Genomic DNA, 25604 nt, shown 5'->3' on the forward strand with positions numbered 1-25604 from the left:
AGTTTAGATAGTATCTAGTGACTTCCTGCTACGGCAGGCAAACATGGAGCTTTCTTATACTACCTTTCCTTTCTCCCAGCTTTTTTTTTTTTTTTTTTTTTTTTGAGAGGGAGTTTCACTCTTGTTGCCCAGGCTGGAGTGCAGTGGTGCGATCTTGGCTCACTGCAACCTCTGCCTCCCGGGTTTAAGCAATTGTCCTGCCTCTCGAGTAGCTGGGATTACAGGCACCCACTAACACACCTAGCTAATTTGTTGTATTTTTAGTAGAGATGGGATTTCACCATGTTGGCTAGGCTAGTCTCAAACTCCTGACATCAGGTGATCCACCCGTCTCAGCTTCCCAAAGTGCTGGGATTACAGGTGTGAGCCACTGTGCCCAGCCACCTCCAGCTATTTTTAGTTGAATTAATACATAAGGCTTATATCATGGGTTGGCAAATCCGGTCCCCTGTTGTTTGTGTAAATAAAGTTTTATTGCAACACAGCCGCTCTGATGTCCTTGTTTATTTCTCACGGCTGCTTTCTCACTAGGCAACAGAGCTAGTAGTTGCAACAGAGGCCATCTGGTCCTTAAAGTCTAAAACGTTTACTACTGATCCTTTAGTGAAAACAGTTTGCCAACTCCCTGTGTATATTATGACATGAATTAGATATTCTCTGTAAAACTGTATCCTATGATTACATTTCCTTTGTTGTTGTTCGGTTTCTCCCCGACCCCCAACTTTATAATTGCCTTTCTTTCTCCTGCACCATTTGCTTTTATTATACCTTCCAATACATCAAGGATCCTCTTCCAGATCAATCTTTAATTAGGTTGGATTTGGTTATACTTTTGGAAAGACGTCAGCAAGATATTTTTCTTTTAAAATAAAGGTCTTTTATGGGTCAAGTCACTTGAAAGCTGCTTGATAAACTCGAGGTTAAATTGACCCAAGAGTTAACTCAAACTTTTGGATTAACTTGAAATGCCTGATTCAAGTCACGAGGATTGAGGTCTTTGCCAAGACTTCATTATCCCGAGTTTGGATGCTTTTAGGAATATTTGGTTCTCTCTAAAAGCCCAACATCTTTCCAGCTCTATCATCTAGAATACAAAGGGTGCCTGGGAATTTAGTTGTGAGTCCTATACTTGCCCATTTCTGGAAGACCAGGGGCAAAGCACAAAACTGGAACCCAAGTTACCGGACAACCAAACTGTTTTCTTTGGTGCCAAATAAAAGGAAGAGGAATGTCAATATGTTTACCTGGCCTATTCCACAGGGTCCTGCACTGTAACTGCTAATGTACCATGTTTGCTGGTGTATAACATACATTCAGCATGTCCCCTTTACCAAAAATTGCTCCACCTCATATCCTATGTTCCAGAAAGCCAGCCATTAAGGAAACTTATTTTTATTTTTTTGAGACAGAGTCTCACTCTGTCACCCAGGCTGGAGTGCAGTGGTGCAATCTCAGCTCACTGCAACCTCTACCTTCTAGGTTCAAGCGATTCTCCTGCCTCAGCCTCCCGAGTAGCTGGGATTACAGGCACCAGTCCCCACACCTGGCTAATTTTTGTATTTTTGGGGAGACAGGGTTTCACTATCTTGGCCAAGCTGGTCTCAAACTCCTGACCTTAGGTAATCCGCCCGCCTCTGCCTCCCAAAGTGTGGGATTACAGGCATGAGCCACTGCGCCCCACCCTGGAAATTTAAATAATGGAAAATGCCAGCCCCGTAGCTGAGCTCTGCAATACACTCCGACACAGTGAAGTTCTGAGCTCACACAGATCCTTTTGGTAACTGTCTTAACCAAAATAACTACACTCGGGCCACAAAAGAGATGGAAAGCAAAGTCTGTATTGTTCCCATAAAATTTCAGACTTAAAACTTATTACTAATATGTAGCCTCTACCATGTACAGGTAGTGACTGATCCATTCCTTTTTTAAGCTATGTGATTTGTATATATTTTTAGGAGTTAGCAAACAACTGCATGTCCAGAACTGAACTCATAACTTCCTACTGGAGTCTGGTGTACAGTGTATTGTATTTACATAAAAAACATTTTTCCCTACAATAGAGGTTGGCAAACTTCTGCACACTGACTGTTTTTGTAAATAAAGTTTTATTGTAACACAGTGATGCATCTGCACTCACTGGTTTATGTGTTGCCTGTGCTCATTGGTTTATGTGTTACCTGCGCTCACTGGTTTATGTGTTGCCTGTGGCTGCTTTTGCATTACAGTGGCAGAGTTGAATAGCTGTGACAGAAGCCGTGTGGCCTGCAAAGCCAAAAGATTTATTATCTGGCCTTTTACAGAAAAAGTTTTGACCCCTGTTCTACAAAGTCACTGGCAAAACATGTATAATGAAAAGTGCTTAGCCCCGCCGGCCCTGCAAATTCCTTACAAAACCAGAATGCATCTTTTACACTTGCAAGTTTTATAAATTGGCAAGTAAAGCAAATGTTTCTCCCTTTCCTTGAAGGCACAGACTGTGTCTAGTTGGACTTGATGCTCTCTGGTCTAATTAGACATGAATCATTAATGATCTAATGTCTCATTGGAGTTGATGGCTACTATGTCACATAGTAGGTGGATGAGAATGACTGAACAAAAGCCACACTCACTCACTGGGAGGAGATGAACTGCTCATCTGTCACTCACAGACATGGTCCTTTCTGGCAGGATCTGAGACTGTTTTAATAGCCAATCCCTTAACCTCGGATTCTGATGAAAGGGAAGGCTCAAGCCATCCAATCAAACGTCATTGCTAGTCACTTACTTTTCATCTTCTCCTTGGCTCCAGCAATCATGTAGTAAAAGATGTGGAACGTCCTCTCGTCTCTGGCTTGGCGAATTGCCCGTGATTTTTCTAGCAGATCTGGTTTGGAGGGAGTTAGGGATTCTGGGGATACTGCGGATGTTCTTCCGGTCTTCCACCTCCATCCCTATCACACTCAATTCACACAGGAAGACTTTCCAGTTCCGCCCCAGGGATCGGTAATGTCTAACTTTGACCATCACCCCTGTGGACAAATGGAACCACTGGGTGCTGCCAGCAGACCTCAGATGCAGAAAGAAGGGAGGGGAATAGAGTGAAAAGACAAAGCATAGAAAGACCCCAGGAAGATGCTAATGGCAATGAGATGTTCCCCTAACAGCCATCACCAGCAAATCTTCTTTAAAGTGAGCTGTCTTCAGACATTACAGAATGCAAATAATGACACCCTCTGTGATTTATGATTCATTGCCATGTGAAATGATTGATATAAATTGTCTCACTGTAGCCTCACAAAGTATGCTAGGAAGTAAGTGCAACTATTATTGGTGTTTTCATTAAGGGGGGTTCAGAGAAGGGAGGTCCTTTCTCAAGATCATACAGCTAGCAAGTGGCAAAGCTGTCTTCCAGGCCCTCTGTTCCAAGAGTGGGGTCTGAAGGGACGGAGCGGAGAGAGACTGTAAACACGCTATACTAATTAATTTCAGGAGAGCTGCTCTGCCATGGAGGGTGGCAGGAGGGACAGCAGAGGGGAGGGCAGGTGAGGGTGGCATGGAGATCCCAGGGTCCAGGGTGATGGAAGAGGACAGCTGGGAGGCTGGGCGACTGTACTGGGTGGATTTCCACAGCAGTAAGTGTGATGCTGCGGGATGATGGGGCTGGATGAGCAGACCTTGTCTTCTTCAAGTCCTTAACCCAGCTAGCAGTGCCTGGGCTACCACAGCCCGTGTCCCAGCTGGAAAGCAGTGGTTCTCAGACTTCCTCATGGTGCGCCAAAATTCCTAGAGGGTTTATTCAAACCCAGCTGGCTGGGCTCCACCTTCCAACATGTGATTCAGCAGACCTGGGGCAGGGCCTAAGGTGTGCATTTCATATATATATGTGTGTGTGTGTACGCACGTGTGTGTATACATGTATGTATATATACAATGTATACACACGTATACACACACGTGTATACATGTATTGTACACAATATATACACACGTATACACACACACAGAAACACACACACATATATGTTTGAGCCAGAGTCTCGCTCTGTCACCCAGGCTGGAGTGCAGTGGTGCAATCTTGTCTCACTGCAACCTCTGCCTCCCAGCTTCAAGCAATTCTCCTGCCTCAGCCTCCTGAGTAGCTGGGACTACAGGCGCATGCCACCACGCCTGGCTAATTTTGTAGTTTTAGTAGAGACAGGGTTTCACCATATTGGCCAGGCTGGTCTCGAACTCCTGACCTCAAGTGATCTGCCCGCCTCGGCCTCCCAAAGTGCTGGGATTACAGGCATGAGCCACCGTGCCCGGCTGAGATGTGTGTTTCTAAAGAGCTCCCAGGTGATGCTGATGCTGCTGGTTTGGGAAACAAACTTTCAGAACCACTGATCTGAAAGAAAGGCTGAGGCCTGAAGGACAGCGCTATGCCTGGGGCTCGCTCTAAACACAGGAAATGAACTACTGAGAGGTGTGTGCAAGGCTGCAGGACAAGACGGACCTGGCTCTGGGCTTGACCGAAGCCTGGCAGCCCTCCCAGCTGCAGGACAGGAATCCTGGCTGGTTTGGGCAGATTAAAGTAGAAACATACCAAAGGTTAGCAGTAACACAACAGCCACCACCTATGAGATGCTCACTTTGGGCCCCGCCCCGTGCCAAGGGCTATGCATACTATTATGCAAATTATTTCATTTAATCACTGCACCAGCTCCACAAAGTAGGTGCGATCACCCCCATTTTACTGAGGCAAAACTGAGAGAGCTTCAGTGGTTTTCCCAAATCCCCGCAGCTTAGACAAGTGCAGTGGAGAGGAGGCCACTCCACAACCCACCCTCTTATCCAGGGCATGTAACGTGGACAAATGGGACCGCTAGGTGCTGCCAGCAGACCTCAGGTGCAGAAAGAAGCTAAGTTGCCCCCCCAGGCCCTATTCATTGCCAAGCACGTGGTCTGCAAGAAGCTGTGAACACATGATACCCTTGAGCCCTAGGGCCGCCTGCAAAGCTCCTGAGGCTGATCAGTCACTGAACTCTAGACCTGGTTGTTCCCCCACGTCCAGATATTTCTAACTTGGCTCCACTTCACCACTCAGATTCATGAAAGACACACTCTACTCGTTCCTTGCGACATCAGCGTTCTTCTGGGTAAACTCTGTTTTTATTGATTTCCTACCTAAGAAGTGGAGCCCATCACAGACCAAGTCTCTAAAAGGATAACAGAATTTGGCCCGGGACAATGGCTGAGTAAGAATGAAGTGAAGATCATACAAGAGACACTACGTAGCCAGCCCTTACTCTGTACCTTGCATGGTGCCTAGAGCTTTATATCAGTTCACTCACTCTATTCTCACATTTCTATGAGGCAGGTACCATTCATTATCATCCCCATTTTGCTGATGAGGCACAGACAGGTGGAGTAACCAGCCCAAGGTCAGTCAGCTAAGGGACAGGTCATTCGAGCATCACATGCAGGCTAGGCTGCTTCTTTGGGGTTCAAACCAGGGGTCCGGTCCACACATGTGTAACCACTGCACCACAATGCCTGCTGTTAAGGGGAGATTTGTTCTGGAAGAAACCTAAGAGGCTGGAAAGACAGGGGTGGCCCCTGGACTCTCCCAGCCTCTGGGCTGGAGGTTGGTAGGGGGCAAGGGTGCCCGTTTGGCCCAGGCTCCGGGAAAGGATACAGGTCTCAATGTTGGCTCCCACGATGTAACCTGTGACGTCGAAGTTGATGCGGATGAATTTGCCCTGCCAACAGGAAAACACAGTTCAGGCTTTGCTGCCCAACTTCAGCCTTTAACCCCAGGCTGTGGGCAAGCAGGAGGGAGATGTTACAGAGGATGGGGGGGTGGGGGCATTCCTGTGAACACTCAGAACCCCACGGGTCAACTCATCAAGCAGAACCAACATCTGCTGAGCTGAGACCACCCCAGGCCTGACAGCAACAGAACGTGTAAAACATGTTCACAGATCAATTTCATTTGGCTCTTGCAATGACCATAGTCCATCATGGCTATCCCCATTTTTTTTTTTTTTTTTTTTTTTTTTTTTTTTTTTTTGAGATGGAGTCTCGCTCTGTCACCCAGGCTGGAGTGCAGTGGCATGATCTCAGCTCACTGCAAGCTCCGCCTTCGGGTTCATGCCATTCTCCTGCCTCAGCCTCCCAAGTAGCTGGGACTACAGGCACCCGCCACCACGCCCGGCTACTTTTTTGTATTTTTAGTAGAGACGGGGTTTCACCATGTTAGCCAGGATGGTCTCCATCTCCTGACCTCGTGATCCACCCGCCTCGGCCTCACAAAGTGCTGGGATTACAGGCGTGAGCCACCGCGCCCAGCCGGCTATCCCCATTTTTTAAAAAAATTATTTATTGGAGACAAGGTCTTGCTCTGTCACCCAGGCTGGAGTGCAGGGGTGAAATCACAGCTCACTGTAACCTTGAACTCCTAGGCTTAAGCAATCCCCTTTTCCCCATGACCTCAGCCTCCCAATCACCTAGGACTACAGGCATGCACCACCATACCCAACTAATTTAAAAAAAATTTTTGTACAGATAGGATCTCACCATGGTGCCCAGGTTGGTCTCAGATTCCTGCACTCAAGTGATTCTCCCATCTCAGCCTCCCAAAGTGCTGGGATTACAGGAGTAAACTACCACACCCAGCCCACTATCCCCATTGTAAAGCTGGGAAAACTAAGACTAAGAAAGATCAAGTGACTGTCCAACATGACATTGCTCCTGAGAGGTAGAGCCCTAAGCAGAAGGAAGGTTTTTCCATATTCAGGGGCTGGAAAGGACTCCCTCCCCAAACCCCATCCTGCTCCAAAGCAAGCTGCACCCACATCATCCAACTATGGATGAAACCTTCTCTGTGGGACAGGTAAGTACGCACTGGCCACAATGCCCAAGCAGGCCCTGTGTAGGATGCCCTTTAGGCAGGAATGGGTCATGTCCCTGGCCCTAGAGGCTCAACAAGTATCTCCAAAGATGGCCCTATCTACCTGCCTCAGCTAAGCCATGAAACCAAGGATGGAATCCAATCCTCCATCTGTTGGCATCCACCCTTTTCCTGTTTCCTCAATAGGCGAGACAGGATTTCATCCATTTCCTCCACCATGACATAATGTGGTGGGAAGTGTTGGCGTGTGTGGACACCATCGCCTAGGCTTTCTCAGTCCTTGACAAAACCTTTAAACTTTCCCCATCGGGAAACATGCGGTAGAATGATTTGGGATGACCATATCCCAGATGGAGCCAGGGAGAGCCGGCTGGTCACAGGCAAGGCCCAGGCTCCTTTCTTCACTCTCCTTCGCAAGATGGCAGGGACACCAGTGAGTGGAGGATGTCTTTAGGGATTTGTCTTGTACTTATACTTCCATTTATGATGGGGCTAGAAACATTGCACTGAATTGCAACACGCAAACGCAGTGCTTCTCAGTGGAGGCGGCACATCTGCTATGGAGATTTTGGAAATCAGTAGAAGAGATTATTTGGCTTGTCACATGATGGCGGGGGCCACTGTTGTTAGTGAACAGTGGGGCCAAGGATATTTTGGGAGTCCTGCAATGACCAGGAGAGTCTCTGACGCCAATCCTTGTCTATATCCCTTATGACTCTTACAATGTCTCACCTGACACTCATGAAGGTAAAAATCTGTAATTAGCTAGACTTAGAACCTAACCTTTACGCCTTTAGATTTTTATGCTTTTTTTTTTTTTTTTTTTTTTTTTTTGAGACGGAGTCTCACTCTGTCACCCAGGTTGGAGTGCAGTGGTGTGACTTTGGCTCGCTGCAACCTCCGTCTCCTCAGGTTCAAGTGATTCTCCCACCTCAGCCTCCCAAGTAGCTGGGAATAGAGGGGTGTGTCACCACGCCTAGCTAAGTTTTGCATTTTTAATAGAGACAGGGTTTCACCAGGTTGGCCAGGCTGGTCTCAAACTCCTGACCTCAGGTGATCTTCCCACCTCAGCCTCCCAAAGTGCTGGGTTTACAGGTGTGAGCCACTCTGTGCCCAGCCTAGATTTTCATGCTTTTAAATAAAAGCATTAAAAAGTGTTTAAAATGTTGTTGTAATATAAGAATATCCCATCTGTGTGACTCTAGAGAAGATTGCTTTTGGTTCAGTGCTTCACTGAGAGTCAGTTGCCATTCTGGAAAATCTCATCCCAACATCATCAGTGCCTGAACTTGACCCTTTTCCTTGTATTTGTAGCTGTCGCAGTGGATAGACCTAAGTGTCTGTCTCTTACTGTGTCTTCTGTTGGTGTGGCCTGGCCCAAGCATTGACATGCTGAAATGCACTTTATTTTATTTATTTATTTATTTATTTTTGTAGAGATGGGGTTTCTCCATGTTGCCCAGGCTGGTCTCAAACTCTTGAGCTCAAGTGATCTGCCCACCTCAGTCTCCCAAAGTACTGGGACAACAGGCATGAGCCACCTCGCCGGGCCTGAAATGCACACTTTTTAAATGAATTGTCTTATGTTATTTCTTCTTCACATTACAGTTAGGGCATTACGCTGACGTGTATTCATCTAATCCGTGTAGGAGGTGATACTATCTATGGTTCTAATTTTGGGCGAGGAAAGGAGGCATTGTGTAATTGTTTGTTACTAAAATGGGCCTTGGGGATCGCAGGGTCAGGGACCACCATGTGAATATGCTCAGCAGAGCACAGCTTTCTGCAAAGTCTTTCACGGGACCCCATCCCAGTGAGCGACAGTTCAGAGACCCCCTACTTCTGGAACGCAGAGGCAATTTTTCTTTCATCTTTTCTCACTAGAATATCTTTCTGACCCTCCTACAGAGAGGCAACAGCTTCTTTTGTACAATGAAACCATTTTTGTCTACATAACGTCAACCACCCACTTTCAGAGTTCCCCTGCCCCTGTTGGGCTCAGGTAAAAACATTTTGCTCTGGAGCCTGGAGGAGTGTGTGTGGGAAGCTAGTACCCCCTGCCTCACTCACTGTCTGTTCTTCAATTGGAAGAACCAGCTTCATGAAGACTGGAACCATACCTGAACTATTCATCACAATCCTGTGAGCCTCGCTCAGTGCCTGGTATACAGCAGGCACTTAATAAAAACAGCAAATGAGAAACAAAGAGAATGGTGATACATGTAAAAGTGCCTACCAGAATAATTGCACAGAGTAGGTACTTACTAAATATTTCTTGGAGAAGGTGTGTGCCTGGTACATAGTTGGCACTCAATTCATGTTTTGCTACATAAAATGGTATTGGATATAAGGGTCTAGCACATAGCACGTGCTCAATAAATAATTTTTAAAATTTTAATAATAGAGATGGGGGGGTCTCACTTTGTTGCCTAGGCTGGTCTAGAACCCCTGGGCTCAAGTGATCCTCCCATCTCAGCCTCCCGAAGTGCTGGGATTACAGGTGTCAGCTACCGCACCCGACCAGTATTTGTTGAGTGAACAGTAAATGAATGAACGAATGAATGAGAGTGTGAGAAGCAGGAGCCCTTGCAAGATTGTAAGGTACAGCCCAACTCTCCAGGGTCAGATGCCCCTTCCACCTCCACACACAAACACTCTGCAGCCCAGGCAGGAAATGACAACAAACCTTTTCTGGAAAACCCGTGTGGCTTTGCTACTTACGAATCGTGAGGAGTTGTCGTTCTTGACTGTTTTGGCGTTGCCGAAAGCCTCCAGAATCGGGTTTGCTTGTAGAAGCTGCTTTTCCAGCTCTCCCTAAAATTCATTCACATCTAGTTATTGGAGAAAGCAACCTAGGTCCTGACAGTTCTACCTTGGATGGATGTTGTCACAAAACTCTGCCCTTAACCCACAGGTTCTCTCCTATCTCCTACCTCCTCTTAGACCCCGATGCTAATGTCTAGATTTAAAGGAGGATTTCAGAAGGAAAGAAGCAACTGTCTGGGCTCTCTCACAGCTAGGACATCTACTCTTTAGGAAGGTCACTTTTTTTCAAGACTAGGGCCTGCTCATCTCTACAACATCACTGCCACTCGAAGCCACTGCCTTGTACAATGCTGGTGATGTCATTTACATCATGATGAATGGTACCCCACAGAGTTGTGCAGTGCACCACTTGCCCCACTGTACATGGCAGTCGTGCTGCTGTCCATGTTTAACAAACAGTCTTCTTCAAGTTAAACTACTACAATCCTCCTTCTGATTATTTTAGTGCAATTTTTTTAAGCTGCAATTTTTCCTTTCTCAGGACTGGTTTTCTGAAGTCTCCTACAGAAGACAAGTAAGGAATGCACAAAACCCACCAGGAATCCTCTTAGCAGACTGCAGAATAAAGCTTCAAAGCAGGTTGCCTGAGCTCCATTCATCAGGTTAAAGGCAGCTGAGACTGTACATAGCCCACCGGCTATGTGCACAAACGCGGTCACGTGATTAATCATGGCAGGAAACGGCCAATGTGGTAAGTTAAGCTGGGAAAGCAAAGGAGCTGCTCTTGGCCTAGCCCTAAAACATAGCGGCTGCAGATGGGCCCCGAAGCCCCCAGGCCCTGGATTCTGGGAGTTTTTCTCCTCGATCTCTCTCCTGCCTTCCCTTCCTTATTTTTCCAGGCAGCAGGGCTGGGCTGGACAGGAGCCGGGAAAGTGTCTAGAGGGGACAACGATGGGCATGGCTTCCTCCTTGCTCCTCGGCATGCCAGGAAGGCATCAGGGTACCTGGTCTACAGGACAAAGCAGGAAGCTGCTATTTGTTTCTGTTTTTATTCATCCACACATCCTTCTTTTTGTAGCTCCCAGAGAAAGATGAAGCAAAAGCCTCATTGGCATAAAAATCTCAGCCACAAGTGGAATCACCACAGCTGAGACTGGTGGAAATTTACGAGGAGTGCTGTGGGTGTTTCTTTGTTGGTGGGAAGATGACTAAAGGAATCACTTTCGTTCACATAAACTTGGGGTCTCCATGGTCTCTGAAAAAGACTCCCTTTCTGGAATGGGGATTCTAGCAGGTAAGGTTGAAAAGTCCTGGCAAGAGAGCTTTAAATGGGGGGACCTGGTGCAAACCCTTCATTTCATAGATGACGAAACCCTAGCCCCGAGAAGTTAACTGACTCGGCCAAGGTCACACTAGAGCAGATCCCAAATAAGAACTGTACTTCTCCTTCTGATCTGCAACACTGTCACCCGGGGTCTAACTAAGATGGACTGAATGATCTTTTTGGGAGCCGAGCAAGACACCTGTGGGTTTCTTCTAGGCTGGGACCCACATGTCAGCCCCACAAGCTCTGCGTTAGAGATGAGTTCATATGCACAGGTCCAAGCAGGACCAGGTTATGCGTTGCGTAGCTGGGGCCTTACCGCGCCACCAAAGCTAGTGCATCGCAACCTCCAAGACGGTTTCTGGAGGCTTGAGTCAAGCAACCAGCATGCAAGAGACAGACACGCACTGCACACGCATGCACAGGACACACTGGTGCACCAGGGACAGGGCTGGGGGAAGAAACTTAGGGATGATGGCGGGGAGAGAAGAGGGAGGCATGCCACAGCTGTGCCATTGACTGTCCGTTAAGCCAGGGAAGCTTTGGTGCCTGACAGTCCTAAGACACTCAGCCAGATGGGACAGACGTCTCTGTCTAGGTTGTTCCAGTCAGGGGTAGCAGGAGTGGATGCTTTGAAGGGTGCAGGGGTTCATTCTGAACTGGAGAAATCCATCTCAGGCTGAAGCGCAACTCTGGGGATTCCAATAGGAGTCCAGCGGGTGGTAAATGCACCCCCACACCCTGCCCTGGCATCAGACACCCACAGGATGGTATCTTGGTGCATTTACTTGTTTGAGTTGTGAAACTCCAGGGCCTACCCCATTTCTACCACCAGCTATGGGACTCGGTGGGTGCAACAGGATCATGCAGATCTAAATTCACTCCGTGCCTCCCCTACACACCAGGAAAACACTCTCAGTTACTCACGTAGGCAAAAGATGGGCCTTGCTGTGGTTGAACAACACAGTATAAAACAAATGTCAGTGTTATTTCCATCACATGGACATCAGGGGCTGGAGAATACATGACTTTGATCCCCCCAAACAGCCTGGAGTCCCCAAGACAGACAAGTCAGGTCAGCTCCTTTTCCTTGATACTGTTTCTTTTCTCTCTGTTTAGCTGCAGTGATGCGATCACAGCTCACTGCAGTCTCAACCTCCTGGGCTCGGGCGATCCTCCTGCCTCAGCCTCCCAAGTAGCTAAGACTACAGGCATGCACACCATGCCTGGCTAATTCTATTTTTTTTTTTTTTTTTTTTTTGTACAGACAGGGTCTCATTATGTCCTCACTATGTCACCCAGACAGGTCCTGAACTCCTGGGCTCAGACCATCCTCCCGCCTTCGCCTCCCAAAGCACTGAGATTACAGTCATGAGCCCCCATGCTCAGCCATTCCCTCCTTTTTCTAATTTCTTAGAGATCCAGACATTTCAAAGGTTTTCATAATTAATGGGGTCACATTAGGCTCCTTAAAACAGTATCCAGTGAGACAATGCCTGAGATGTGTTTACACATGCAGCCAAAACAAGTAGCACATACTAGGCCCTTGATAAAGATGAGTTGTTAGAAAGTATTATGTCCTATTTTCACTCTTTAGGGAAAGGGAAGGCAGTGGAAACTGTATTTTAACTGCCATGCAGCCTTTGGAGCCGTTGTTCCCACTCACTATGGCTAGAAACCAACTTGCCAGAGACAACTCTACGATGCTGAATCTTGAGTTTCCCGCATCTGTTTGGAGAAGGAAAGTTCTCCAAAGCCACAACAAGCGCCCATTCCAGATCTCCAAGGGCCTCTGGACAAGCCGGCCATGGTGGCTGCCCCAGAGTCCCCTCTGGGGGCCTAAAGCGACATCCGGAATGGCGAACACTGGAGACACCCCACACCGTGGTCAGATCTCCATCCTACCATCTTCCCGCCTGCGAACCTGCAGACAGAGGTGCTGGCCAGTCCTGGTGGCCCCACCGCCTGCCCCCTCCTGTGGGACAGATGGGGCGGGGCTGACACACGAGGAGGAGGAGAAGGATGGGCCCTAGAGGGGGTGACCCTAGAAACCGCCTCTTCTTTTCCTCCCAAGCTCTTAGTCATACTGTCTCATCATTAGTCATACTGTGTCATCATCTGTTTATTTCTGGGATTATTTGACAACTACATGCTCTTCCACAGGTCCAGAAGCTCACAGAAGAGAGTAACAGCATCTCTCAGACTTGTCCCCAGGTCCCCACCCCAAGTGGTGCCTGGCACACAGTAGGTGCTCTATCCACAGTTACTAAATGGCATTGCACTGAAGCCCATGGGCCGAGTGATACCAGCATCTCCATCCCAGGGATGGGGGACACGTGGAGGAATCAGGGAACCCAAAATGTACCTTAACCCCTAGGACTTTACAGAGATTCACTGCAAGGAGCACTTCTCAATCTAGGGCAACTGTCCCACCCCAGGGGACATCTGACAAGTCTACAGATATTTTTAGTTGTCACAACTGGAGGGAAGGGCGCTATCGGCATCTAGTGGGTTGAGGCCAGGGATGTCGTGAAATATTGTACGAGGCATGGGGGAAGTCCCTCCAAGAAAGAGTTATCTGGTCCAAAATGACATCAGTGCCACCACTGAGAAGCCCCGACGTGAAGGAAGACCTCACTGCAGAAGGAAAGGGCTTTTTCTCATTTCGCAAAACGGGCCCCCTTCTGGAGGGATGCTTCTAGCTGAACCAAGAAATCACCCATACTCAACAGCCTGCTCGCCAAAAAGATGGTCCCTCTTTGAGTCTTCAGGGGAGGGGTAGTCAGACAGGGCCTGAGTTCTTGCAACGATGTTCTGTTTGTATCTTGGTTGCGCTGCAAGCTGGAGACCAGTTGGCTACATCATGGCCTCTGATTGGGAACTGCCACTCACCGTGATGCTTGTGTCTTTCTTGCCCTTGTGGGAGGAGGCCACCACGGCCAGGTACTGAATGACCTTCTTGGTGTTTTCGGTTTTCCCGGCTCCAGACTCGCCTCTGAAAGACACAGGAACAGTGACCCAGTGGACATCATCTATGCACACGTTCCACGGTGACCTTTTCGCAGCTCCATGAGCCAGGCAGGACGATAATGATCATCACCACCATTTCCCAGAGGGTGAAATGGAGGCTCCCAGAGGGGAAGTAACTTGCCCAAGGTCACATCTCTGGTAGTGAGCTGAACTGGGTACCCAACCTAGGTCCAATGCCCAATCTATTCCTTCCAAGAGGATGTACAAAAGAATTCAGATACAAAGAGTGAAAAGGTGGGCTGGGCGTGCTGGCTCATGCCTGTGATCCCAGCACTTCGGGAGGCTGAGGTGGGAGGATCATTTGAGCCCAGGAGTCTGAGACCAGCCTCAGCAACACAGAGAGACAATGCCTTTACAAGAAATTTAAAAAATTAGCCAGGCATGGTAGCACATGCCTGTAGTCCCAGCTACTGGGGAAGTTGAGACAGGAGGATCACTCAAGTCCAGGAGTTCAAGTCCAGCCTGAGCAATACAGCAAAACCCTAACTCTATTAAAAATAAGAAAAATTAACCAGGCATGGTGGTGCATGCCTGTAGTCCCAGCTACTCAGGAGGCTGAGGTGGGAGGATGGCTTGAGCCAAGGAGTTTGAGGCTGCAGTGAGCCATTATCACACCACAATGCACTCCAGCCTGGGTGACAGAGCAAGACCTCATCTTTTAAAAAATAGGGTGGAAAAGAAAACCTTAGTTTTCCTACAAGGGTCCAAACAGGTTTATTTGGAATTGTCTGCTTTTAAGACATCATTAGCATTGCTAGAAATGGAAAGACCGGGCACAAGGCAGCCTTCAGGAAAGGACTTAAGTGCCTCTGGAGTACCGGGACCTAAAGTTTAAGAAGTTCCCTTACGGAAAGAAAAATTTACCAAAAAACTGGTTATCCCATTGATCACTGAGCAGAGGCAAGCCCCTTTATCTTCTGAGGAATCCCACCCCATGTATCAGGAGGCTAGCTGATGATCTCAGCCAAGTATCTAAGGATAAGCCCAGTTGAAGTAATTCACACTAAAGTGTAAATGACTGATATGTTTAGATCAGTATGACATGGTTTCTCTTATCAAAAAAGTGTGTACTCCTGGAATATGAAGGTAGATTTTTTTTTTTTTTTTTTTTTTTTTTTTTTACCAGGATGGCCATCATGAAGTAACTGCCCGTTTTGGCCATCAGAGATAATCACAATGGAATGGCTCCATCTAGATACCGCCTCTATGTCCCACCACTCCTACTGAAAGATAAGGACAGTGCCTTGACCGAAACTTCAGTTATCGTCTTCTCCTATTTTTTCAGTTTACTTTTGTTTTTTGTGTTTCCTTTCTTTGCCTCATCTCTCTCATTTTCTGAGCTCACTTAATACTCTAAAACATAAGAGAGATTTTTTTTTTTAAGTTGGGAAAAGAATTTGTTCACCCCAAGGTCGGCCCAAGGTTCTCTGTGCTGAACCAGTGCCACCACAGCTAGTACAGTCTCTGCTCTTCTTCCTAATTAGGAAGTAAAGAAATTAATTTTCTCTGCCAAGGGCCCATTAATAACTTGGCTCATGGCTTAAAAAAGAAATAGAAGAAAAGAAAAAAGAAAGGGGGAAAGAAAAAAAAAGAAGTGGCCCAAATTGCTGGGCCTAATCCTACAGGTCCCACTGTCCAGAAATCAAGTGTCTGATGGCCAAGAATGATGGAACATCTTGCAGTGACTTTGTGCGGTCCCTTCCCTTCCTAGAGGCCTTCCTTCCCAGTGGCCACATTGTTTCACATGGCCTCGGAGGCAGTTTATGAAATGGGAACCATGAAGGTATTACCCTATATCCCCAGAAGGGGAAACTAAGGCCAGAATGTGTGTGTGTGTGTGTGTGTGTGTGTGTGTGTGTGTAAAAGAGGAGGACTGGCCAGGTGCAGCAGAGAATTGGCCACGTTTATAATCGCAGCTACTCAGGAGGCTGAGTTGGGAGGATCTCTTGAGGCCAGGAGTTTGAGAGAAGCCTGGGCAACATAGCAAGATCCCATCTCTTAAGAGAGAGAAGAATTGGCATTTGTCATTGGGGGGATATAGAGGGAAGGGTCCCTTGCTAATTGCTCTACATGAATTATTTCCTTTATCCTCTTCCTGCCTCCATGTTGTTATAGAAGGAGGAGTCTTGCACAGAGTGGGTAAGCAATTTTCCCTAGGTCACACAGCAAAGAAGGGATCCAGTCAGAATGGAAAGTCAGGTCTCTGATTCTAATGCAATCAGAATTCCTTTTCCTACATTTCACCAAGTTGTTCCATGACACAGGCGCAACCCTCTAGGGACTTGCTTTCTAAGACCAGAAGAAGGGCAGGGGAAGGGGAATTGATGTTTGTTGAAGGCCTACACAGTACTAGGCTTTGGGCTCACAAATCTTTTCATGTACTCTACCCAGCAATCTAGTGAGAGAGTTATTAATTATCCCCATCACCCACCAGGGGAAAATGAGGCAAAGAGAGTTTGAAGTAAATTGCTCCAGCCCACAATTGCTCTTGCTTTCACACAGATAGGAAATGGAGGAGAAGCAGGATTTGAACTTAGGTCCCCTTAACACCAGGGCCCATGTTCTGCCTCCTACCCTTTTATTTTAACAAATCAGCAAAGAGAAAAGACAGAGTGAAGTCCCAGCACCACTCCATCGGAGTTCTGCCATATATTCCAGGCGTCTTTACTTGCCCTAGTCAATGAACCAAGCCACTCAGTCATTCACACCTAAGTATGAATTACTTCAATCAGGCTGACGTCAGAACTTTGCTAGACTTCATTCTAAAGTGAAGGGGATAGATTCTGATTCAAGCAAGAGAAAGTAGAGAAACTTTCGGATGTAGGAAACCACTTGCGTAGGCGGTCATGAACCTATTCAGATCCAAGACAAGAATCAGGACAGCAGTGTGCACAAACAACACGTGTGAAACACACTCTTCATGCTGACAAACCAGTGTTCCTAGACTGCTGGTGCTTCCTTCTCTTTCCCACAACAATTCCTTTCCACCCCGGCCTTGAACCTCCCTCACCTCCTCCCTTTTACAACAAAGACATCACCGGGTGCGGTGGCCCATGCCTGTCATCCCAGCACTTTGGGGGGCCAAGGCAGGTGGATCACTTGAGGTCAGGAGTTCAAGACCACCCTGGCCAACATGGTGAAACCCTGTCTCTACTAAAAACACAAAAATTAGCCGGGCATGGTGGTGGGCGCCTGTAGTCCCAGCTACTTGGTGGGGGAATAGGGCTAAAGCAGGAGAATCGCTTGAACCCAGGAGGCGGGGATGATAGTGAGCTGAGATTGTGCCACTGCACTCCAGCCTGGGCAACAGAATGAGACTCCATCTCAAAAAACAAACAAACAAACAAAAAACCAAAGACATCAACGTGCCCCATCCATGGCTATGGTCTTCCACTTTGCCTGGGATGGGGAGTGGGACGTAAGCTCTGGGACTCTACCCCTTCCCATGTAGCTGCTGGGCTCCACTGTTTCCAAGTTTTTTGAGAAAAACAAATTGCCCTGGGAGGTTCTGCTAAATAAAACATCCCAAGCTCCAGGCTCGTGGGCGTCTGAAGGTTGATATGCTCCGAGTTCGTCCAGAAACATTCATAACTTGGCTTTTCTGACTCCAATCTCTAGGGGCGAAGATGCCTTCCTGGTCTGAGCACCCTAAACTCCTTTCTTGTTTCTTCCTCTCCCTCTTCCCGGAGAAGGACCGGGCTCATGACCAAATATGGCCTCCTGGCCTTGTAATTACCCCAATGCCAATTCCTTTTAATCAGTCCAGTCCCAGCGGCTGGGAGGAACCACCCAACGGCCACTTAACCCCTCATCTAGGCTGGCTTCATCCGTGTGATCTGTACAGTCTTACAGGGACTAGCCTGTGCTTGATTTAATACTCTAATGTTGTCATCTGGAGATTCTTCATAATTCTTTATAAAGGTTCTGCATTTTCTTTTCTTTTCCTTTGAGACTGAGTCTTGTTCCATTGCCCGGCTGGAGTACAGTGTGTGATGTTGGCTCACTGCAACCTCTACCTCCCAGGTTCAAGTGATTCTCCTGCCTCAGCCTCCCAAGTAGCTGGAACTACAGGTGTCTGCCACTATACCTGGGTAATTTTTATATTTTTAGTAGAGATGGGATTTCACCATGTTGGTGAGGCTGGCCTCGAACGTCTGACCTCACGTGATCTGCCTGCCTCAGCCTCCCAAAGTGCTGGGATTCCAGGTGTGAACCACTGCGCTCAGCCAGCATTTTCATTTTGCAAAATTTTACAAATTCTGTACCTCGTCCTGGCTCCCAAGGTTGAATATTGCCAAGTCCATTGCAGCCTGTGGTTTGCCATTGGTAGGAAAGCCAAATTGTCTCTGATGAACTGCACAGCTATTCAGTCCCTGGTCTTTATGTGACTGGCAAGGCGTTCTGGCATTTTGTACTGTACAACTCCTACACGTCCTGCAAAACCCCAGGCAGAAGCAACGCCTCTCTCCCCTACAGCGTCAATTGGCAGAATAGCATAATGGGCTCCAGGGCCAGGTTGCTCAAGTTCAAATCCTGCTCTGCCAGTTACCTGTGTGTGACCTTAGGCAAGTCATTTAGCCTCTCCACACCTCAGTTTCTTTACCCCGTTATAAAATGGGTATAATAAAAACATGTACCTTGTATGATTTTTTTTTTTTTTTTTTTTTTTTTTGAGACAAGGTCTCACTCTGTGGCCCCGGCTGGAGTGCAGTGATGCAATCATAGCTCACTGCAACTGAGAATTCCTAGGCTCAAGTGATATTCCTGCCCCAGCCTCCCAAGTAGCTGGGACTACAGGTGCACACCACCACAGCTGGCTAATCTTTAAATTTTTTTGTAGAGACAGGGATCTCGCTATTTTGCCCAAGCTGGCCTCAAACTCCTGGTCTCAAGTGATCTCTAGCCTCAGCCTCCCAAAGTGCTGGGACTGCAGGCATGAGCCACCATGCCTGACATTTTATATGATTCTTATGAGAATTAAATGAGTGAATATTTATATAAAATGCTTAGAACAATGCCTGGTATATCAAAATGTTAGTTATTATTTCTTTTGTTTTTTGAGACAGTTTTGCTTGTTGCTCAGGCTGGAGTGCAATGGCACAACCTTGACTCACTGCAATCTTGAACTCCTGGGTTCATGTGAGCTTCCCACCTCAGCCTCCTGAGTAGCTGGGATGACAAGCATGTGCCACTACACATACCTAATTTTTTGATTTTGTGGAGTCTCGCTAAGTTGCCCAGGATAGTCTTGAACTCCAGGCCTCAGGCAATCTTCCTGCCTTGGCCTCCTAAAATGTTGGGATTACAGGTGTGAGCCACTGTGTCCACCTATTATTACTTTTATAACCACTGCTTCCGTAGTGCTTATCTATTGTTTGCATAATGATTTTCAACGTTCATCCTATCATTAAGATATAAATAATATTCACAATTTCCCACTGTTTAAGCTAGGAGTTAGCAAACTCTTTCTGTAAAAGCTCAGCTCTCCACTGCAGCACAAAAGCAAATATGTAAACAAGTGGGTGCGGCTGTGTTTCAATAAAACTTTATCTAGAACAAATAGACAAGGGCCTGATTTGACTCACTGGTCAAAGTTTGTCCTTCCCTGGCTTGAGTCCCTTAGCACATTCTCATCCATTGTATTTACTTATTTTATTATTGTATATATTCGTTAAGGTGGGATCTCACTGTGTCACCCAGGCTGAAGTGCAGTGGTGCAATCTTGGTTCACTGCCAAATTTCTACCTCCCAGGCTCGTGAGCCGAGATCCTCCCACCTCACCCTCCTAAGTAGCTGGGACTACAGGCACATGCTATGATGCTCAGCTAAGTTTTGTGTTTTTTGTAGAGACGGGGTTTTGCCATGTTGGCCAGCCTGGTCTTGAACTCCTGAGCTCAAGCGATCAGCCTGCCTTGGCCTCCCAAAATGCTAGGATTACAGGCATGAGCCACCGTGCCCAGCCTGTCATTCATTTTAGATGAAAGTTTAAACTCCTCCCCAGGGCCTGGAAGCACCCCCCTACCTCTCTCTAATTTTATGTGCCACCACCTTCTTCCTCTTAATTTAGCCCCTTGATCACACAGCTCTTTCTCCAACCAGGCCCATGGCCTCTAATTAAACTGAGTACACTGGATGGATTACATGCTAGACGAAATACAGCTCAGGCCTAAAAATTACATTTATTCAGCTTTCCGTTTTCCTTTCTTTCTTTTCTTCCTTCCCTTCCTTTCCTTCCTTCCTTCCTCTCTCTCTGTCTCTGGGTCTTGCTGTTGCCCAGACTGAGGTGCAGTGGTACAATCACAGCTCACTTAGCCTCTAACTCCCAAGCTCAAGTGATCCTCCCTCCCCAACCTCCTGAGTAGCTGGGACTACAGGCGTTCACCATCTCACCTAGCTAATTTTTGAATTTGTTGTACTGATGGGGTCTCACCGTGTTCCTCAGTTTGGTCTCAAACTTCTGGCCTTAAGCAACCCTCCTGCCTCGGCCTCTCAAGACCCTGAGTTTCTAGGCATAAGCCACCACACCCAGCCAATTTCCAGTTTCTTAACTGCGTAACCAAACAGTTGGTTCCAACCTGGCTTCTCTTGACCACCAACTATGCCTGAAAGCTCAGCCCTACTGTCAACTTGTAGGTCCTTCTAGTCACTTTGGCTGAATTTCGCAACAGGCAAAATAAAATCTAATACAGAGACTGAAGATGTTGGTGGTTCTGGGGTGACCAGATGCATTTGCAAATACTAGTTGCATCGTTTTGGGATTTCTTCCCTAACAATGGCTAACACCTACTTCTCCAGCATTGGTTGGGTGTGGGCAGTGTGCTAAGTCCTTGCTAATGCTGCATTCCAGGAGATGGAGATACACAACAGCCAAGTCAACAAACAAATAAGATAGTTTGTGGTGGAGATATCATTGCTATATCAGCGTGATATGACTGAGAAGATGGAGGGGAAGGGAGGAGAGGGGAGGCTGTGCATGGGGAAACCAAAGAGTTGCTGAGTCTTGAAAGTTACAAGAGAGCCCTGTGGGAAAGATGGAGGGAAGGGTGGGCCAGGCAGGGCAAACGGTGTGGACAGAGGTCCAAGGGAGGGACATGCTGGGCCCAGGTATGAGGCAGAATGCTCTCCAGTGTGGCTGGAGGGCCACAACGGAGGTGGATAGCAGGAAGTGATGAGGGAAGAGCGGATCCACACTCAGTCTTCCAAGTCACGGTAAGGAATCTGAGTTTTATTCTCATGGGTGCAGGAAACCATTTTAGGAGGGGAACGGGGCTTTAGAACCAGTATGGGGAGAATCAAAACAGCAGGATGAGCTGGGCGCAGTGGCCCATGCCTGTAATCCCAACACTTTGGGAGGCTGACCGAGGTGGGTGGATCATCTGAAATCAGGAGTTTGAGACAAGGCTGGCCAACATGGAGAAATCCCATCTCTATTAACAATACAAAAATTAGCCAGGCATGATGGCATACTACTCGGGAATCTGAGGCAGGAGAATTGCTTGAACCCAGGAGGTGGGGGTTGCAGTAAGCCGAGATTGCACCACTGCACTGCAGCCTGGACAACAGAGTGAGACTCTGTCTCAACAAAAAAAATAACAACAACAACAAACTGCAGGATGGGCCAGGCGCAGCGGCTCACGCCTGTAATCCCAGCACTTGGGAGGCTGAGGCTCCCTGGGTCACCTGAGGTCAGGAGTTCGAGACCAGCCTGACCAACATGGCGAAACCCTGTCTCTACTAAAAATACAAAATTAGCCGGGCGTGGTGGTACATGCCTGTAATCCCAGCTACCTGGGAGGCTGAGGCAGGAGAATCACTTGAACCCGGGAGGTGGAGGTTGCGATGAGCCAAGATTACGCCATTGCACTCCAGCCTGGGCAACAAGAGCAAAACTCCATCTCAAATAAATAAATAAATAAATAAATAAACTGAAGGGTGGATACTGGATTGCAGGAAGGATTTTTAAAAAATAGTGAGCACTTTCACTGCAATAGCAATTGATCATTACAAAGTGCTTGCCATGGGGTAGTGGCCTGTTTCTCTGTTCTTCACATGTAGTGACTCGTTTAATCCTTCCAACACAATGGGGTGCTTACTGTTCCCATTTTACAGGTGGGGAAACTGAGGCTCAGAGAAGTAAACTGACCTGTTTCCTGGAGCATACAACTAGACAATGATGGGGCCAGAATTCAAACCCAAAGGGTTAGGCTCTGGAATCCACACTTAATGACAGCATGCTAATGAATATTTATTCAATGAATAATGGATGAATATTCCTATTGAAGGAAGGAAGGAAGCAAGCAATGGGAGCAGGGAGCTTAAGAGACTGCTGCAGAGGCCTTGGTGAGAGGTGATGGGACCGTGAACTACGAAGAGATGGTGGAGTCAGAGGAATGGACATAGATGAGAAATATTTCAGCATCACACTGTCCAAGTTAGGAACCACTATCTCAATTAACTAAAATCTTAAAAATTCAGTTCTGTAATACACTTGCCACTTTTTAAGAGCTCAGTTAAGTGAACATTTTAAGTGAACTCATCACAAAGTTATGTTAGAGAGCACTGCTGACGGCACGGGTGCTGGAAATGAGAGCAGGGTAGCCTCTTCTTCATCTTCACAGCCTCTCCATAAGCTCACCTCAGAGAGGTTAAGTGACCCATGCATAGCCACATAGCTAGGAAGCCATCTGAAAGTCCTACTCTTTCCTGCACCTCTCTGTTACCACACTTAATTCATTCACTCAACAGAGGGCAGTTGAGCAACACTATTTTGGTTCCTGGGGAGGTGACATGTGGCTTACGCATGGGTTTGGCTCCTAGGGGATCAAATGCTTTTGTGGTCAGCTGAAAAACAGCCCCCACAAGAATGTCCATAGCCTGTCCTCAGAATCTGTGAATATGTTTGCTTGAGATGAGGAGACTGTCTTGGATAATCTAGGTGGGGCTAATATAGCCACAAGGGTCCTGGGCCTTATAAGAGGGAGATAGGGGGACCAGAAAAAGAGATTTGAAGATACTGTGCTGCAGGATTTAAAGATGGAGGAAGGGACCATGAGCCAAGGAACGTAGGTGACCCCTAGAAGCCAGAAAACTAGGAAACCAGGTCAGCAGGTTGTTTCAGCATTTATATCCACATATCTAGGTAGCATTATATCTCTAGATCCAGACTACTCATTGTTAAACATCAAATGTTTACTTCTGACCATGGAAGATGAGAATTCAGTCCCCATCTAATCCGCTTCCCTTTCCCCACAGAGCCAATTCCATCACAGGTAGTTATTCTGGTTAGATAAAGACTCCAAACTTGCACAGCTGGGCTCCTTAGTCCAATGTGATTACTTCTCCTTCCACCCCAACTTTTGCTTTTTCCTGGAGTTTATAATTGCCTTTGTTTTATTGTTTCCAGGTTTTCTAGCTATATCAATCCCAAACTTATGAATTGTTTCAATCTTCTCTTGATACAGTTCATTGCCATCCTACCATCCATCACCATCTGCAATTCTTATTACTAGTTTTTAACTGATCTTCCAGATAATTTTATGCAAATAGGAAACATATGCATGTCCACGCATTCCTGCTCTTTTTAAAGACGCACACGGTTACATTATGCATACGCTGGTTTGCCCTTGTGTTTTCCCGTCATTGGTATATCTACAAAGAGCATTCTCTCTAAGCATAAATAGATCAGCCTCACTCTTTGTAGTGGCTACCTGGAAATGCTGTATTTTATTTAAATAACCCCTGTTAATTATAGCTTTAGTTGCTTCCAAATCTTAACAAATATATATATGAATATAAGTATATTAAATATAATACATATTAGATATTAAATATATATATACACAGTCTATCCTCATTATTTACATATTCCATATTTGCAAATTCACCCACCTGCTGAAAGTTATTTGTAACCCCAAAATCAATATTCATGGCACTTTTGTGGTCATTTGTGAACATGTGCAGAGCATGGAAAATTTGACTCCACCAATGCGCACGTTCCCAGCTCAGGTTGAACAGGGGAATGCTCTACCTTCTAGTTTCAACTCTCATACTGTAAACAACTGTCCTTTTTGTAGTGTATTTAGTGCCACCTCTTTTTGTATTTTTGTGGCTTCTTATTAGTTATTTTGCAGTTTAAAATGTCCCTTCAGATATGCTCTCTTTGGCAGCACACATACTAAAACGTTCCCAGCATAGTGCTCAAGTGTTGGCTCATGTTTCCAAGCACAATAAGGTTGTGATATCCATTATGTAAGAAATACACATCAGATAAACTTCATCCAGGCATCAGCCACAGAGCTGCTGGCTGTGAGTTCAACGTCAGTGAATCAACAATATATATTAATATGTTACTTGCGTATAAATACAATAGTGAAAATTCTCTGAATGATTCTAAAATTGAGTTACTATCTTCTGCCTATGTACCTAGGTCTTCAAAGAAACGGTTACACCAACCACCAAATATGGCTCTGATGTGTTTGTGGCTTGATAATTGTGAAATATTAAAGTGATAGTTTAACATCTTCCCTATTCATACAGATGGCTGTCATGCAACTAGATTAGATTCTGCATATAAAATGTTTAGTTCAAGTCCTGGCACACAGTACATGTTCAATAAATGCTAGTGTTTTGGAAGGAGGAGAGGTATGGAACCAAATGATACCAGGTGTCGTTAAGAGTTTAAGTTTGCCTGCCTCCACAGAAGAACATATATCACAAATGTTTAATGAGTATCTACACTGTGCCAGGTATAAAGAGAGGCACTTGGAACCGTGAACAAATCAATCCGCACTCATGGATCTTTTCTTTCATAGGTTGGATCTCGACTCCGGAAAACAAAACAAAACAAAACAAAACAAAAAAACAGAATATAAAGCAGTTCCACTTACGTGCATAGAATGGACTGGTCCTCCCGATCTGCAAACAGAAAGAAAAAAAGAGTCATGAATTAAAATGAGCTCTGAGCTAAGGGTCTGGACTTGGGTCCTCCCAGGGCCATTCTAAAGTTCCTCCATGCCGGCCCCACTGGAAGTGACAACAGGTCAGCTGGGCTCATTGCCCAGGCCACAGGGGCCAAGACCAAAGCCAAAAGGGCAGCCCCAAAGTCCGAGAGGCAGCCCCAGAAAGATGCTGGAGCCTGACTGATCCAGGAGTCATTAGCATCCAGCCACACCAGCTCTGGAGGTGTCCCTGGAGGCCCACTCCACCCAGATTAGGTTAGGGACCAAACACAGATGTTAGATCTATACAGATTGGAGTCCCACTTAGCCACTTCTCTGCTCTGTGGCCTTGGGCAAGTATTCTTAAACTCCATGCCTCAGTTCCTTCATCTGTAATAAAGTATTGTGCACATTTGTGTTTTTTTATAAATCCAGCATCTATTTCCTCTTCTTCCAGAAGCATCCTGTGGTCCTTGAGGTTTCCCCCATCACCCCTGCCATCATGTACAGTCTTAGTGGGACTGCCTCGTAAGTACCTTCAACAAAGAGGTAAGAATGTGTTCCAGGCTGCATTGGTCGGACTCTCTGGCCTAAAGCTCCAAGCTCAGTCAAGGACAGGGAAGCACAGCAGGTGGACAGAGCCCTGAGGCAGACTTTCTTTCTGCCTCTGGACCCAAGC

At 46.6% G+C, this 25604-nt stretch overlaps 1 protein-coding gene across 3 annotated transcripts in view; it reads right to left on the bottom strand.

Annotated features, from left to right (window-relative positions):
• The window catches only part of MYH11 (myosin heavy chain 11), a 154550-nt gene that overhangs the window by 70414 nt on the left and 58532 nt on the right, over positions 1 to 25604 (bottom strand). For all 3 annotated transcript variants that reach the window (XM_007986503.3, XM_073015192.1, XM_007986493.3), the window contains exons 4-8: positions 24875 to 24902; positions 13851 to 13953; positions 9590 to 9682; positions 5654 to 5717; positions 2765 to 2863 (exon numbers count right to left, since the gene is read on the bottom strand). In XM_007986503.3, the coding sequence (XP_007984694.1) occupies positions 2765 to 2863; positions 5654 to 5717; positions 9590 to 9682; positions 13851 to 13953; positions 24875 to 24902 (387 nt within the window). The remainder of the gene's footprint in view (positions 1 to 2764; positions 2864 to 5653; positions 5718 to 9589; positions 9683 to 13850; positions 13954 to 24874; positions 24903 to 25604) is intronic.

The sequence above is a fragment of the Chlorocebus sabaeus genome, chromosome 5 (genome assembly GCF_047675955.1).
Source record: "Chlorocebus sabaeus isolate Y175 chromosome 5, mChlSab1.0.hap1, whole genome shotgun sequence".
Taxonomy (NCBI): domain Eukaryota; kingdom Metazoa; phylum Chordata; class Mammalia; order Primates; family Cercopithecidae; genus Chlorocebus; species Chlorocebus sabaeus.